Below are 18,517 nucleotides of genomic sequence, written 5' to 3' on the forward strand. Positions count from 1 at the left end.
TTTTCTTCTCTCATAGTTGATGGGATTCTCCAGGGATCTATGCTGTAACTGATGCAATTTTCCAGTTTTGTAAGTAATAGAACAGAGAAATGGAAAGTGAAATTGCCAAGGCTATAGAAGTTACTAAGATCTTCCAGGTCATGAAAGGCGTATAGAAGGTGATGAGCTCCCATAAGACTGTACAAAGGGGGAGAAAGATGAGAGAGGAATTTCAATATTCAGTTCTAGGGGGAAAGAGTCTATCTAAATGATCATTATGAGACTGTTGGTCATAATTATCGGTCCAAAAGAGGATCTAAAAAACACTGTAGACTGTTTTCCAAGAGAGGATCTAAAAATCATTGTAAACTGTTCTCTAAAGATACTGGTGTAATATACCATTTCACAGTGACCAAGAGAACCTGGCTATCATCAGAAAGCATCTTAGAAATCAAAGAAAAAAATTCTTCTATCCTTATTTATCATGAAGAATTCATATCTGAAATACTGCAACCAGTCTGAACAGATATAAAGGGACCAGAGAAGGTTTACAGACAGGCTACTGATGTGCTAATGGGTGGAGGTTCTTTATGAGAGAGTTCTTCAACCTAAAAATATAAAGAATAAGACGATATATATACATATATATTTATATGTATATATATACACACATACACATATATATATATATATAAAATCACAATTTTAAAATGCAGAAGGGGTAAGATTTCAGCACTGTGAAGCTAGACAGCATCTCTGAGTGCTGCAGTCAGGATGGTTACACCAGGGGCTCCCCCAAGCACCATTTCAGTTGTTCCTCATCTTTGACAGACTCTTACCATTTGGGACTGCTGAAGAATAGTCATTCCTACTAGAGGCACAATGATAGAAAAGATGACCTTACAAGGTTCCCTCTGGTTCCATCTTTTTGTAGTTCAGCACCCTGGGCCTGATTTCTCCAGATGATATTATTAATCTTGAAAAGGGGGCTCCATGTGTGCAAGGGGAGATATAGAACCAGAAAAAATGGGCTAAATACACATATTTCATTATTCACTGGCATAACTTTAACTTGATGAACTCATCTGGTGATAACGGATGCAAAACCTGTAAGCTCTAGGCATATCCCTGCAAGTTAATACCAGTGCACAATTACTAGAAACTGTTACCATTTCTCTGAATTTTGAGTAAAATACATGCTATTTAAGTCAAGTGGTTTATCACCATAGCAACCATTTCTAGAGTCACACATTCAAATTATAGGCCTGCACAAGGTCCAAGTGACAGAATATTCGGATGTAAGTTTTCAGCTATAGTTTTACTTGCAATGGTCACCCACTTTCTCTCACATTCCTGTGGTTTTCGGAAGGAAGAGGAAGGGGGAAAAAAAAGCAAAGGGAAGAAGAGAAATTGACTTCCAAACATAGATTTCTTATATAAGCCTACCCACATAAAGAGCAGGGCCTTCTATGGCGTTAATGAAAATAAAATCTAACTTGTAAATTAGAGAAAGATATAAATATCTCTCTTTTCTTTTTAATTAAAGTATAATTTACATACAGTAGAATGTGCAAATCTCAAAAATATAGTTTGATGAGTTTTGATAATGAATAGAGCTATATAACCAACACCCCAATCAAGAAATAGAACAATTCACCAAGAAGTTCCCTCATGCCACATCCCAGTCAACTCCCTCCCATCCTGGGGCTATAAGTGTTCTGACATTTTTCAACATAAATTACTTTTGTTTTTTCTAAAACTTCATATAAACAAAATAACATACAGTATGTACTCTTTTGTGCCTTGTTTCTTTTGCTTAACATGCTTTTTTTTTTTTTTAATTAATTAATTAATTTATTTATTTTTGGCTGTGTTGGGTATTCGTTTCTGTGCGAGGGCTTTCTCTAGTTGTGGCGAGCGGGGGCCACTCTTCATCGCGGTGCGCGGGCCTCTCGCTATCACGGCCTCTCTTGTTGCAGAGCACAGGCTCCAGACGCGCAGGCTCAGTAGTTGTGGCTCACGGGCCTAGTTGCTCTGTGGCATGTGGGATCTTCCCAGACCAGGGCTTGAACCCGTGTCCCCTGCATTGGCAAGCAGATTCTCAACCACTGCGCCACCAGGGAAGCCCAACATGCTTTTTTTAATTGAAATTTTTATTGAGATAGTTATAGATTCTCATAGTATTATACCATTTTTGAGATTCATCTGTGTATTAGTAGTTCATTCCTTTTTATTGTCAAGCAGTATTCCATTGTATGAATATGTCACTATTTGTTTATCCATTCTTCTATTAACGAATATTTGGGCTGTTCCCAGTTTGGGGCTCTTTTTTTATATAAAGCTGCTATAAACATATTCTACTAATCGTTTTTTGAACTTACATTTGGGATTGCTGGGTAAATGGTAAGTAAATGCTTAACTTTATAAGTAACTGCCCAACTGTATTCCAAAAGGACTGCACCATTTTGTATTCCCACCAGCAATGTAGGAAAATTCCAGTTGCTCCAATATTTGCTAAAATTTCGAGTTGTCAGTCCTTTTAAAATTTGGGCATTCTAGAAAGAGTGTAATGATATGTCATTGTAACTTTTCCTGATATCATTTGCATTTTCCTGATAACTAATGATGTTGCCCTTTTTTTTCATATGCTTATTGACTACTTATATATCTTTCTATCTGAAGTGTCTGTTCAAGTCTTACGGCCATTTAAAAAAATGAGTTGTCTTTTTATTATTGAGTTGTAGGAATTGTCTTTATATTCTGGATACAAGTCCTTTGTCAGATATGTTTATTGCAAATGTTTTTTCCCTGTCTGTGGCTTGCCTATTTCTTTTCTTAATATGCTTTAGATGAGCTAATATGTTTACTTTTGCTGAAGTCTATTTTATCCATTTTTAAAGGGCTTTCTGTGTTTTAAGAAATCTTTGACTACTCTCTGATTGGAAGATATTATCCTATGTTTTCTCATAAGAGCTTTATAGTTTAGCTTTTAAACTAATTTCTGTATACAGTGTAAGCTAGGGGGGTCAAAGTTATTATTTTCCCATATAGATGTACTATTATTCTAGCACCATTTATTGAAAAAACTGTCCTTTCTCCATTGAATGGCTTTGAAATATCTGTAAAAAATCAATTGACCTCATAAGTGTAGGTCTCTTTCTAGACTCTCGATTTTGTTTCATTGATCTATTTATCTACTCTTAAACCAATATCACACTGTATTGATTACTGAAGCTACACAGTAAATGTTGAAATCAGATCATATAAGTTCTCCAACTTTGTTCTTTTCATGTTATTTCGGCTGTTCTAAGTCTTACATATTCCCAAATAAATTTTAGAATCAACTTGTCAATTTCTATCAGAAAAGCAAAAGCCCTAGATTTCACTTGGGGTTGCTTTAAAGTTATAAATCAGTTTGGGGAGACATCTTAATAGTATCAAATCTTCCAATCCATGAACATGGTATATCTCTCCATATATGTCAGCCTTCTTCAATTTTACTCAGCAACATGGTGTGGGGGTTGATATATATATTTCACATATATTTTGTTAGATCTATCACTAATATTTTATGTTTTACAATAATATTTTGGCGTGTTTCTCCTTGGGTTTATCCTGTATGGGACTCTCTGTGCTTCCAGGACTTGATTAACTATTTCCTTTCCCATATTAGGGAAGTTTTCAACTATAATCTCTTCAAATATTTTCTCAGTCCCTTTCTTTTTCTCTTCTTCTTCTGGGACCCCTATAATTCGAATGTTGGTGCGTTTAATGTTGTCCCAGAGGTCTCTGAGACTGTCCTCAGTTCTTTTCATTCTTTTTTCTTTATCCTGCTCTGCAGTATTTATTTCCACCATTTTATCTTCCAGGTCACTTATCCTTTCTTCTGCCTCAGTTATTCTGCTATTGATCCCATCTAGAGTATTTTTAATTTCATTTATTGTGTTTTTCATCGTTGCTTGGTTCCTCTTTAGTTCTTCTACGTCCTTGTTAAATGTTTCTTGCATTTTGTCTATTCTATTTCCAAGATTTTGGATCATCCTTACTATCATTATTCTGAATTCTTTTTCAGGTAGACTACCTATTTCCTCTTCATTTGTTAGGTCTGGTGTGTTTTGACCCTGCTCCTTCATCTGCTGTGTGTTTTTCTGTCGTCTCATTTTGCTTATCTTACTTTTTTTGGGGTCTCCTTTTCACAGGCTGCAGGTTCGTAGTTCCCATTGTTTTTGGTATCTGTCCCCAGTGGGTAAGGTTGGTTCAGTGGGTTGTGTAGGCTTCCTGGTGGAGGGGACTATTGCCTGTGTTCTGGTGGATGAGGTTGAATCTTGTCTTTCTGGTGGGCACGTCCACGTCTGGTGGTGTGTTTTGGGGTGTCTGTGGCCTTATGATTTTAGGCAGCCTCCCTGCTACTGGATGGGGCTGTGTTCCTGTCTTCCTGTCTTGCTAGTTGTTTGGCATAGGGTGTCCAGCCCTGTAGCTTGCTGGTCGTTGAGTGAAGCTGGGTCTTGATGTTGAGATGGAGATCTCTGAGAGATTTTTGCCATTTGGTATTACGTGGAGCTGGGAGGTCTCTTGTGGACCAGTGTCCTGAAGTTGGCTCTCCCACCTCAGAGGCACAGCCCTGATGCCTGGCTGGAGCACCAAGAGCCTTTCATCCACACAGCTCAGAATATAAGGGAGAAAAAAATAGAAAGAAAAAAAGAGGATAAAATAAAATAAAATAAAGCTATTATAATAAAAAATAAGAAAAAAAATTATTAAGAGTAAATGTATTCAGAAAAAAAATTTTTTTGATTTTTAAAAATAGTTTTATTAATTTTTTATAGTAAAAAATAAGAAAAAATTTTTAAGAAAAAAATTTATTAAGAAAAAAAATTTTAATTTTTTAAAATAAAAAATATGAAAAAACTTATTAAAAATTTTTTTAATTTCTAAAAATAGAAAATACGGAAAAAATTATTAAGAAAGCATATATTAGGAAAAAAAAAAAAAAAAATGGACGGACCTAACCCTAGGACTGATGGTGAAAGCAAAGCTATACAGACAAAATCTCACCCAGAAGCATACACATATACACTCACAAAAAAAGGAAAAGGGGAAATTAATATATCCTGCTCCTAAAGTCCACCTTTTGAATTTGGGATGATTCGTTGTCTATTCAGGTATTCAACAGATGCAGACACATCAAGTTGTTTGTGGAGCTTTAATCCGCTGCTTCTGAGGCTGCTGGGGGAGATTTCCCTTTCTCTTCTTTGTTCGTACAGCTCCCAGCGTTCAGCTTTGGATTTGGACCCGCCTCTGCATGTACGTCGCCTGAGGGCGTCCGTTCCCCGCCCAGACAGAACGGGGTTAAAGGAGCAGCTGCTTCGGGGGCTCTGGCTCACTCAGGCCGGGTGAGGGAGCGGTACGGAGGAGGCGGGGCGAGCCTGCGGCGTCCGAGGCGTCGTGACATTGCAGCAGCCTGAGGCGCGCTGTGCGTTCTCCCGCGGAAGTTGTCCCTGGATCACGGGACGCTGGCAGTGGCGGGCTGCACGGGCTCCCGGGAGGGGCGGTGTGGAGAGTGACCTGTGCTCACACACATGCTTCCTGGCGGCGGCAGCAGCAGCCTTAGCGTTTCCTACCAGTCTCTGGGGTCCGCGCTGATGGCCGCGGCTCGCGCCCGTCTCTGGGGTCCGCGCTGTTAGCCGCGGCTCGCGCCCGCCTCTGGAGTTCGTCTAGGCGGCGCTCTGAATCCCCTCTCCTTGCACGCCGCGAAACAAAGAGGCAAGAAAAAGTCTCTTGCCTCTTCGGCGGCTGCAGACCTCCTCTCCGGCTCCCTCCCGGCTCGCCGCGGCACGCCAACCCCTTCAGGCTGTGTTCACGCCGCCAACCACAGTCCTCTCCCTGCGATCCGACCGAAGCCCACGCCTCAGCTCCCAGCCCCGCCTGCCCCAGCGGGTGAGCAGACAAGCCTCTCGGGCTGGTGAGCGCTGCTCGGCGCTGAGCCTCTGTGCGGGAATCTCTCCGTTTTTCCCTCTGCGCCCCTGTTGCTGTGGGATCCGCGCTGATAGCCGCGCGGCTCGCACCCGTCTCTGGATTTCGTTTAGGCAGCGCTCTGAATCCCCTCTCCTTGCGCACCGCGAAACAAAGAGGCAAGAAAAAGTCTCTTGCCTCTTCGGCAGCTGCAGACTTTTTCCCGGACTCCCTCCCGGCTAGCACCAAAGCCCGAGCCTCAGCTCCCAGCCCCCGCCCGCCCCGGCGAGTGAGCAGACAAGCCTCTCGGGCTGGTGAGTGCTGGTTGGCGCCAAGCCTCTGTGCGGGAGTCTCTCCGCTTTGCCCTCCGCACCCCTGTGGCTGCGCTCTCCTCCGCGGCTCCGAAGCTTCCCCCCTCTGCCACCCGCAGTCTCTGCCCGCAAAGGGGCTTCCTAGTGCCTGGAAACCTTTCCTCCTTCACGGCTCCCTCCCACTGGCGCAGGTCCCGTCCCTATTCTTTTGTCTCTGTTATTTCTTTTTTCTTTTACCCTACCCAGGTACATGGGGATTTTCTTGCCTTTTGGGAGGTCTGACGTCTTCTGCCAGCGTTCAGTGGGTGTTCTGTAGGAGCAGTTCCACGTGTAGATGTATTTCTACTGTATCTGTGGGAAGGAAGGTGATCTCCGCGTCTTACTCTTCCGCCATCTTGCCCCTACTCCCTACAATAATATTTTAAATGGTTTAAAAAGCTTTGTTTTCCAATTGTTCATTGCTAGTATATAAAAATACAATTAATTGTTTTGTATACAAATCTTGCATCTTGCACTTTAAGTTCAATTTCTGAAGATTCCTGGGGATTTTCTATGTACACAACCATGGCATTTGCAGGTAGCCACAGTTTTATTCTTCCTTTCCAATCTATATAATTTTATTTCTTTTACTTGCCTTGTTGCATTGGCTAAGACCTGTAGTACAATGTTAAAAAGAAGTAGAAAGGACATCCTTGTCTATCTCCTATCTTCAGTGGACAAGTGTTCAATATTTCACCATTAAGAATTATATTAGCTTTAGAGGGGTTTTCTTTTCTTTTCTTTTCTTTTCTTTTGGTAAAAATCCCTTAGTACGTAAAAAAGAAAGTTCCCATCTGTCCCTAATCTGCTGAGGGTTTTTCTCATGCTTGAGTGTTGTATTTTATCAAATGCTTTTTTCACAATTATTGAGATAACTATATGGCTTTTCTCCTTTACTTATTAATATGGTGAATTACATTGATGGATTTTTGGATGTTAATCCAAACTTACATTCCTGGAATATACTATACACTTGATCATAATGTTATGCCTTCCTTATAAATGAATTGGGAAATAGTCTCAAGAGTTTGTGTCATAAGCTTTCTCCTCTTTCCTTCTTAAATATTTGGAAGAACTACCCAGTGAAACCATTTGGGACTGGAGTTTTCTACACCAGCAAGTTCTTAATTACAAATTCAGTTTTTTAAAAATAAGAATAGAACTATTTAAATTTTCTATTTTTGTGTATTTTAAAGGAATTTGACCATTTCATATAAATTTTCCAATGTATTAGCATTAAATCATTCATAATATGTTCTTTTTAAAATTATTTCCTTCCTACTATTTTTGTTAGGAGGGTGCTTAATTTGATGTTCTTTTTCTAGCTTATTGAGATGAAAGCTTAGTTCTTATTATTATTGCTACTGTTTTAAACAGTCAACATTATTTTATATTTATTCACATATTTACTCTTGCCAATGCCCTTCATATTTTCCTACAGTTACTTTCATCTGGGATCATTTTCTTTCACCTTGAAACTTTTCTTTTAGTATTTCTTATAGTAAGATAGGCTGGTAAAAATTCTCTCATATTTTACATACTTGAAAACCTTTTTATTTTTATCTTTGAAGGAAATTATCACCAGATACAGAATTCCAAGTTGGCAGGTTTTTTGTTTTGTATTGTTTTCCATTTAGCAGTTTAACAATATAATTCCTTTGTCTTCTGGCTTCCATTATTTCTGTTGGGATGTCAAAAGTTGCTTCTTTGATGGCAACGTGCCCCCACCCTCTACCCCAGATGCTTTCACAATTCTCTCTCTCTGATCTAAAGAACTAAAGGATGGAATTCAAAGCAACCACAGACACCAAAGAATAGTGAGGGAATTCCTTAAAGGAGATAGCCAGAAAGGGGGAATCCTAAATTCTGCTCAGCTAAAGATAAATGAACCAACCTAAGATTTGAACTGCTGGCTAAGAGGCAATTTTCAGTTTTTATCCAATCAACTAATTGCCTGCTAAAACAGAAAGGTCAACACTTTTTGGAGGAACATAGTCAAATCAAGAGCCGGTACAACACAACATTCCCAATGTCTAGGATACAATCCAAAATTCCTCAAATTCCTCAACAGAAATAACAATCAATAGAGACAGACCCTGAGATGACCCAGATATTGGAATTAGCAAACAAGGATTTTAAAGCAGTTATGATCACTATTATCAATGATGTAAAGTGAAAATTTATTTGATGAATAAAGCAGCTCTCCATAAAGAAAAATAATAAAAAGAACCAAATGAAAATTTTAGAATAAAATATAATATCTGAAATTAAATATTCACCAGATAGGTTTAACAGGAACATGGAGACAACAGAGCAAAGAGTAAAACTGAAGATAGATCAATAGAATGTATCCAATTTAAAGAACAGATTGAAAAAAATCAATACAGCCTCAGGGACTTATTGAACAATATCAAATGGTCTAACATATGAGTAATTAAGAGTCTCAGGAAAAAATAAGGAAAAAGTAATCACAAGATTTCCCAAACTTAGCAAAAGACAGAGATACAGATTCAAGAAGTTCAGCAAATCCCAAGCAAGATAAATGTGAAATACATTCCTAGCAATATGATTGTCAAACTGCTGAAAACCAAAGATAAAGAGAGAATCTCGAAAACATTCAGAGAAAAGTGACACATTACATATACGAAAAGAACACTTCAAATTATCAGTGACTTCTTATCAGAGAATCTGGATTCCAGAAGGCAGAAGAATAACATCTTTAAAGTGTGGACCAAAATTACCTGTCAAACCAGAACTGTGTAAACAGAGAAAACGTCCTTCAAAAATTAAGACAGGGCTTCCCTGGTGGCGCAGTGGTTGAGAATCTGCCTGCCAATGCAGGGGACACAGGTTCGAGCCCTGGTCTGGGAAGATCCCACATGCCGCGGAGCAACTAGACCTGTGAGCCACAACAACTGAGCCTACGCGTCTGGAGCCTGTGCTCTGCAACAAGAGAGGCTGCGACAGTGAGAGGCCCACGCACCGCAATGAAGAGTGGTCCCCACTCGCCGCAACTAGAGAAAGCCCTCACACAGAAACGAAGACCCAACATGGCCAAAAATAATAAATAAATAAATAAATAAAAATTAAAAAAACATTAAGACAAAATAAAGACATTTTTAGATAAAAGAAAACTGAGAGAATTCATCACTAGCAGACATGCAATACAAGAAATGCAAAGGAAGTTCACCAGGCTGAAGGGAAATGATACAAAATGGAAGCTTAGATTTTCAGAAAGGAAAGAAGAGCATCAGAAATGGTAAATATCTGGGTAAATATAAAAGACAATTTTCCTTTTAATTTCTTGGAAATACAACTATTTAGGGCAAAAATTAAAACATTGTTTTGTAGGGTTTATAATTACATAGATGTAATACATGTGACAATTATAGCATAAAGGCAGGATAAGAGATGAGTGGAACCAAATTAATCCATTTGAAACTGAAGCAATATTTTTTATAACCCAACCCAATGGGTTGGTTCTCCACAGGGGAAAATATACATAGCATATACTAGAAGCTATAATCTCTAAGGGGAGCTGAGCAGAAGCCAGGCTTGGGAGAGTAGGGAAATGATTGGAAAGGATTCACTAATATATCCCTTCAACCATGGACGTCTGGCTAAACCCATGGTGAAACCTAAGCCTTACACAGGAGATTCTACTGGGAATAGAAGTACAGACAAAAGCCTTATTGTTTATGGAAGCCTATGAATCCAAACTAGCAACTGGAACTGCCAATAGCATTAGATCAAACAACAACAGGTCAAAATTCATGTTAGCACAATGAATAACTAGTACCTGTATTAGTCAGCTATTGCTGCAGCTATGCTACTGTGTTTGGGAGGTCCCCAGGTTCCATTATTCACTAGGAGGACTCACAGAACTCAGCATATAGTTGTACTCATTGCTATGATTTATTATAGTGAAAGGATGCAGAGCACAATTAGCAAAGTGAAAAGACACTTGAGGAGAAGTCCAGTGGAAACCATGTTTAAGCTTCTAAGAGTCCTCTCCCAGGAGTCACATAGGATGCACTTAATTACCCCAGCAACAAGTTGTGACAACACATGTGAAATGCTGTCAACCAGGGAAGCTTGAAGAGACTCAGCACCCAGGGTTTTTACTGGGAGCTGGTCATGTAGGCAACCTCTGCCTAGCACCTAGCAAAATCCCAGACTCCCAGAAGGAAAGCAGGTGTTCAGCATAAACCATATTGTTTGCACAGTTTAGGCACAATTAATCATTCTTATCAGTTAATGGTAGCAACTGTCCCAAAATCTAAGTTCCCAAAAGCCAGCCAAGGGCCAACCTGGCAAGCAGGCCTTTTCAAGGATAGCAGTTTAGGCCTGCTATGTTAACTCTTTTCTGTACAACTACCTAACAAAGAACTATAAGAGTCTCAGTATGTTATAACAATAAACATTAATTTTTGCTTGGTGGTGCTAGGCTAGACTTCAGGCTTTGTATTGGGTTCAAGTCTGTCCACAGATCTTCATAATTCCCGGAACTGTGGCTTCTGCAGTCATGTTCTTCTCATGGCAGGTGGCAGAAATACAAGAGAGCAAGCTAAATCATGCAAACATTTTTAAGGTCTCTGCTTACATCACACCTCTTAACATTTCATTTGCTAAAGTCAGTCATATAGCTAAGATCAACATTAGTGAGGTGAGAAAATATACATCTACTCTAATAGGGAGAAAAACCACATGGCAAAGGGTATGAATGTACAGATCCCTTACAGAGTTTTTAAATAATTGGGAAAAATAATCCAATCTACCACAGTGCCCTAGGGATCTCACCAAACTCAGAGGGCAAATGAGGTTGGAAGCATCATCTTCCCACTTTTGAAAATGATATTTCTTTGTTTGTTCATTAGTTTATTCCCACACCTACGCCCAAAGGAGCCTTAAAACAGACAGGAAAGAACATGCAATTTTAGCAATATTCTATGCAAGTTCTTTAGCAATATAATAATAAAATTAATAATAGATAACATTAATGAGTGCTTACTATATGTCAAGAGTGTTACATGCATGATTTCATTTAGTCCTTGGTTGATGTCATTATTTTTCCCATTTTAGATATGAGGAAACAGAGGCCTAGAGACTTGCCCAAGGTCCTAAGGCTTATAAGTGGTGAAGCCAGGATTAGAATCCAGGCAGCCTAGATCTGGAGCTTGTGCTTTTAACCAGTAGGATATTTTAAATGGAATGCTTGGGCATATATGCTAGATTACAATGCTTCAATATTGGAGTATAAAAGTGTGCCATAAACATGGAAGCACCACCAAATTTTCACATGATTCACACGGGCTCAGGGAACTAAGATTTAATATGTTAAGAAAAGAAAATTTTTATCTTACTCAACTAAAATACTAAGAAAACTTGACTTTTTCCTCACAGCAACAGGTCAATATACCACATAGTTCAACCGTTTAATTTCAATCTTATTTAAATTCAAATATTCCTTGACTTTGAAGAACTGCTAATGAATACATTTCATTGATCAAAATAACTTTTCAAAGTTTCTAAGCCAGCTTGCCTTTCTACTTTCTAGACTAGATAAGGTATCTGCTACACGTACCATCTCCTATGATTCTGTAAAGGCCATGTTTTTTCAGTCAAGAAAAATGATCACAAAAATCTTCCATTTTCACTAAACAAGTATATTCAAGACTGTGTTCAATAAACAATTTAACAACTAAGAAGTTTTTCCTTTATGAAGCAAGAATTCTGTAATGCAAATACGCTTCTATCACATCCAGAGTTGCTAGTCCCTCCCTCTATGGTTATGGGGGGGTGCATTTTAATTACAGACATTCATTTCTCTTCAGTTGTTTTCTGAGCTTAATGAACAATGAAAGTACTGTACTACTTATCGGAAATCACTAAGAATCGAACGTCGAAAGGCATGTTCCTGCAATAAGCAATGGTCTGCTAAGTGTCTCATTTGAAGATGAGTAAATGCTGCTGTAGGAATTAAGTCTTGGGTCTGTCTGACAGAATAGATTAAGAACCCATTGTAGGGAATTTAGAGGGTTACCAATAACACAAAACGTTATCTAGATGTACTCAGCCTGTAAAATACAAGATATATAAGAGAGAACACTTCTATCTTCAAAAAACACAATTACCTAAAACAGACTAAAGGTTGAGAATGAAAAGAAAAAAAAAGGACATTAACAAATGTCAACTAGTCAAAAATAAGTTTGAAAAAGTGAAGTGTGATACCTTAGTCCAAACATGAACAATGAGGAGATACACACTGTATTTTTCCATAATGCCCAGGGCATTTGGAACTAAGGAACAGTTACTCAGAGAAAGAGGAAGGTGCTTGGTTCAACTGTTTTTGTTTTTAATAATTCCTCACTTTCTCTGCTGGTTTTCAAGTGCTTTGCCACTTATCTAAAAATTATGATGACACTGGCTGTGAGAAATACAAAATCAGGAGCTCTAAATGGATTTATGAGATTCTTCAGAAGAGAGAACAATGATACAATGGAAAGCAGGGACTGCTGGCAGATTTCCATTTAAAGTAAAGCCAAATGTCAAATATTTTAATGGAAAAAGAATCATATACATCTCTTTAATTTCGTAAGTGTAAATTATTTATCATATCAAATTATCCATATAATCTAATTTTAACAAATAAATTTTTCCCGTGGGAAATATTTCAATATTCATAGAGTGATTTTTTTCTCTTTTTTAAATATTTATTTATTTATTTATTTATTTATTTATTTTTGGCTGTGTTGGGTCTTTGTTGCTGTGCTCGGGCTTTCTCTAGTTGTGGCGAGCGGGGGCTACTCTTCATTGTGGTGAGTCGGCTTCTCATTGCGGTGGCTTCTCTTGTTGTGGAGCATGGGCTCTAGGTGCATGGGCTCAGTAGTTGTGGCTTGCAGGCTCTAGAGTGCAGGCCCAGTAGTTGTGGCACACGGGCTTAGCTGCTCCGCGGCATGTGGGATCTTCCCGGACCAGGGCTCGAACCCATGTCCCCTGCATTGGCAGGTGGATTCTTAACCACTGAGCCACCAGGGAAGCCCTTCATAGAATGATTTTTAATAAAAATAAAATTTCACTCTTAAGAATATTAGTTACTATATGAATCCTGTGTGGACTCAAGACTAAATGGCCTACGCTCTTTTCAGTTATCACGTTAGGCCTTATACTCCACTATTTACTGTTAAGGAAGATTTGAAAAAAATAAAAGAAGTAATTTCTTAACATAAACTCAACTTCAATATAATTAACAAAGTAACATACTTATTCATAAAAATCAGTGGAAAATTTAATATGGATAAGAAGTCTTTCTTTTAAGGGGTAACACTTTTCAGAAAAATTCCCAAATAAGGTAAGGTATTCCTCCCAAGATATCACAGCCAAAACCTAAGCATAGGAAAGTCCCTTAGAGGACATACAGGGCAAACTCCTACCCATCTTGGAGAAATTCCTGCTACAGCATTTATAACAAGTAGCTTTCCAGAGTCTGCATGAATGCTTCCAATGATTGAAAGGTAGGGTTTACTATCCATGGCCCAGCCTGTGCTACTGCAGGTGAGCTCTGATTGTGGAAAGGTTCTTCTTGTTGATGAGTAGAAAACTATATTCTTAAATTTTCAATCCACTGAGTATAGTTCTAGCATCCACAAGAGCCTCAAATTCCAATTCTTCTGTTCCCTAATTGGAAGTAGCTGAGAACAGCATGGCAAGTCCCATCACTCTGTGACTTGCAGGGGTAAGAGGAGGAGGATAGTGGAGACAAGTGACAGAGCAATGAAAAAGGAGATGGAAGACAACCAAACATTTGGTTCACAAGGATATTTTACGTCAGATTCAGTGCCAAAAAGAATCCAAGACTACAAAAGATAATGTGCATATGCATGTGTATGTATGGATTTGTGTTTGTATATATGTGAGTATACAGTAGATGCATGTATGTAACACGTGTAATGTATGTGTATGCATGTGTGAGTATACATACATGTGTATGTATATGTGTGTGAGTATGTGTACGTATGTGTGCGTGTGCACATGTATATGTGTGTATAAAATGCCAAGTCAGCTAACAGGAAAATTTTCAAACTATAAATGAGGAAATGCAAACACTGGGTTTTTAGGATATTTTTAACAAGAATATAAAATACACACATCTGCTAAGCACTGCAGGAGTTGTTAACAGACTAGAGAGGATGAAAGGGAGTCAATAAACTTATGTTTATATTATGGTAAAAATATGGTTACTTCAAAATATCTGAATAATTAAATGTCAAGCTTATTATCTAGACATTTGCTATCAAGTAGACAAAGAAGTTCCCAATGAGTAAATAAAAATCAGCCAGATCACTCTACTGGGTCCCTTTCCGCAAATTTCTGACAGGATTCTTAGCATGACAGGGTGTGGGCCAGCCACGCTGCACCTTCTTTTTTTTTTTTTTTTTTTTTTTTTTTTTTTTTTTTTTTTTTTTTAATTTTTATTTATTTATTTATTTATTTATTATTTATGGCTGTGTTGGGTCTTCGTTTCTGTGCGAGGGCTTTCTCTAGTTGCGGCAAGTGGGGGCCACTCTTCATCGCGGTGCGCGGACCTCTCATTATCGCGGCCTCTCTTGTTGTGGAGCACAGGCTCCAGACGCGCATGCTCAGTAATTGTGGCTCACGGGCCTAGTTGCTCCGCGGCATGTGGGATCTTCCCAGACCAGGGCTCGAACCCGTGTCCTCTGCATTAGCAGGCAGATTCTCAACCACTGCGCCACCAGGGAAGCCCAACGCTGCACCTTCTTGGCTGTGGGTCAGGATTTACCCTCTCTGTTCCTTTCTCCACTTGCCCGTCTCTAGGCCTTGGAGAACTGAAAGGCAGCACCTCCTCACAAGAAGTCTGGGCTCTCCGGAGGTAAATACAGCCCCCACTGGCAGCATGTTCAATCATTAAAGAAGAGCTAAAATATGCTGATTAGATCTCAAGACAAGAAAGAGAACAAACATACAGAAAATTTTTCCTCAAACACAGAAACGAAAGAAAAAAAGGGTTTGGGTAAATTGTCACAATATCAGTTTAGCAGAACACAATCTAGAATTAATCAAAATGTTACTAAATTTTATTCACCCAAAATAATAAAACTATATTCAGATCTAATAAGGTAAAATAATAAAACTATACAAACAGTTTTAGCTACCATAAAATTGGAAACGACTAACTGGATAATTTAGTAAGTCTTTTTCTAAGTAATACATAAACCCATTCCAAATTGTGTAGCCTGGTAAAATACAAAAATTATTCATCGTGACTCATTAGCCAAAACTGGCACACCACCTGTCTTTGTAAATAAAGTTTCATTGGAACATGGCCATACTCATTCATTTGTTGTCTATGCCTATTTTCATGCTATAACATCAGAGTTGAGAAGCTGTGACAGAGACTATTATGGCCCACAAAGCCTAAAATATGTACTATCTGTTCCTTTACAGGAAAAGTTTGCAGACACCTGCCCTATATAATCATGGATCCTAAAATAAGCATGTAGGCCACATTGCTAAATCATGATAGTTTCAAGGGAGGAAAGAACTTTACTGTCTTTATCATGCAGGTCTCCTTTGTTACAAACCATTAAAAACCAACAACAAAAAAGAGTTGCAAAAAAATGTTCCAAGTGTTGTGAAGGTATTTTACAGTTTGAAGAAATGGAACAATTGGTTCTTCCTACTTGTTTTGTTGGTTCTTCCTACCTGTTTTCCTTCCTCTTCATCTGAAGAGTTACTGACATGGATACTTCTGCTGGGTTGGTAACCTTTCAACTTTTCTTGACCGGACCAGTTGTTCTTTTGGTCTGTTGTACTTTCCTCATCACTTCCTGGGTTATTTTTCCATTCTTTCATCATTTCTAACACATTGGTTGGTCTCGCCGAAGAAAGTATATTGCCCTAATATTAACAATGAATTTTTGGTGTTATAAACAGTTTAGAAAACTGAAGGCTCTTACATATTTTAGTAATATAGTCTCACAAATTCAGTAAGTCACATGGAAAAATTATAATGCTGAATAAATAGCAAAACTTTGGATGCCCTTTTGAGCATACTCCTTGTACTGGCATGTCTCAGACCTCTTCACTAATACTTTTACAATATGCCAAAATTTAGGGATGGGAGAATATTCTGGTTTAAAAGAATAATGCAGCGTGCTTGTGTGAAAGAACCACTAGATAGGGCAAGTTCCTGGAATCCAAAGACCCCCTTACAGTGCTGTTCCTAGAAAATTAATAGGGAAGCTGAAAGAATGAAAGAAGTTGCCCAAAGTCTACTGGGTCCAACACTAAGGGTAAGCCTATATAACATCAAAATGGCTAGGTAAAAAAACCTAAATTCAGTTGATTAGTCCGGTGCCGTGTCCAAGAATATAGGTGTTTGACTTGAAAGCTCTTAGTTGACTGGAAGATTTCGATATAATGTGGTCATTTGATTGTAATGGATTCCGTGCACTGTTTTAACCCCAGATGTGGCTATACCATACTAAAACTGACCACTTTATATTAACTATATTTGTCTCAAAGCTAATATTCCATTTAATGCCAAGAAATGCATGAATGCATTCTTAAATGCCTCCTGCTAGACTAGGTATGCCTTAAATAGTTTTGCTCCTAACTCAGACTAGTAGAGAAAGTTTGGACAAGAAGTTTGGATCACATTTAGATTAAAACAGGACGTTTAGGTGTGAGAACAACTATGGAGTGATCTAAGTTAATTTGATATGTGGGTGGATTGAAGCATTAAAGCAACAGTGATACAGAATAGTATGAGGCCAGGCATCTTAAGGGCAGCCATCTGAGTACACTGTTGAGGATTTGTAGAGTTTAATATATTCGTGGTTAAAGACACAGACAAATATTAAGCATGGAATAGTAATAATTAAATTAGGATCATTATGCTATTCGTTCCCTGTGGTTCTTCTACGTCATCCTGTTTTAAGAAGGTCTATATTCTTACTACTTTCATAGCATCCTACTTTTGGTCGCACTTCTGCAGCCTCTACGCATTTACTCCCAGAATGCCCTTACTATGCCTTCTGCCAACCCGTAGCCTACATTTCCGTCAAGGCTCAAGTTGACAGTCATCTCCGTCAAGTATCCCAGAACTTCCAAAGATGTTGTCAACTTAAATGAAGCACAGATGAAGTCTCAGAGAGCAAAAAGGAGTTGAAATTGTTTAGAACGGCAGATAGTCTCAGAGCTCTCATCTGAATGAGTTCTGATCTTCAGGGCTCTGTCAACAGCCCTGCTTGACCCCAGTGATTCATCTAGCCTCTATTACAACTTCCTGGCTTCATCATGACCTTGAACACTAACCCACAGCGTCCAGGCTCCTGGAATACTAGTACACACAACTTTGCCTCAACTTAATTCTTTCATTAGAAAACAGAGACAATCTGACATCTATGTCTGTAATCCCAGTCCTCAATTGCTCTTCCCTGATAAACTCTCTACAAGTTAACTCTTTGGATCTAGAGTCATTTCTTCTAGGCACATAGTAGAATTTTGCTTCTCCACCTCTTTTGGAACATGATGATATGACTTGTTTTGACCAGTGAAATGTGATTTGAAATAGTGTGTATCACTTCTGGGTAGAAACTTGAAGAGAGAGCATGTAATTTACATGTTCTCAATTTCTGCCTTAGTAACTATAGAAGCACAGAGATGGAGCCTCCCTCAGCCTGGGTCCCTGAGTGAAGACAAAGTAAAACAGAGCTTGCTCCCCTCCTCCCAGCCAACGTGCAATGGAAGGCATAAAGAACACTTGTTACCACAGCATAATCTAGCCTGTCCTGATATAGACAGATTAAATATTTACACTCTGTAAGTCACCTCCAAAAAGCCTTATAAAGAGTGAGCCCACTATATAATCAGCATACCCAACAAAATTGTAATTACTACACAGATCATATGCAATCAGTGCCATGTGATAGCCAATTTATTTAGGCAGTCTTTGCTTTGCACAGTCCTGATATGCATGAATTTTAGTCATCATGACTTAAATAATATCAGTCCCTCAGCAACACAGTTCAAATTTCAGTCACCATGGTACATTAACTATAATTGCATAAAGTTCAAACTTCACTGCTAGCTCTTCAATCCACAATCACCAGGTAAGTTACAGATTTGCATCATGATCAGTGACCAATCACGTCACTTTTTTCACAGTCTGTTGGTGATTGGACCCTGTGCAACTGCTATTCAGTTCACACACA

General features: G+C 38.6%; 1 protein-coding gene across 4 annotated transcripts in view; it reads right to left on the reverse strand.

Moving 5' to 3' along the window:
- STK33 (serine/threonine kinase 33) overlaps positions 1 to 18,517 on the reverse strand; it is an 80,802-nt gene that overhangs the window by 5,701 nt on the left and 56,584 nt on the right. For 3 of the 4 annotated variants that reach the window (XM_059931066.1, XM_059931065.1, XM_059931068.1), the window contains one exon: positions 16,005 to 16,199. The exons of the other annotated variant lie outside the window; for it this stretch is intronic. In XM_059931066.1, the coding sequence (XP_059787049.1) occupies positions 16,005 to 16,199 (195 nt within the window). The remainder of the gene's footprint in view (positions 1 to 16,004; positions 16,200 to 18,517) is intronic. 4 annotated transcript variants of the gene reach the window in all.

The sequence above is a fragment of the Balaenoptera ricei genome, chromosome 8, assembly GCF_028023285.1.
Source record: "Balaenoptera ricei isolate mBalRic1 chromosome 8, mBalRic1.hap2, whole genome shotgun sequence".
Classification (NCBI taxonomy): domain Eukaryota; kingdom Metazoa; phylum Chordata; class Mammalia; order Artiodactyla; family Balaenopteridae; genus Balaenoptera; species Balaenoptera ricei.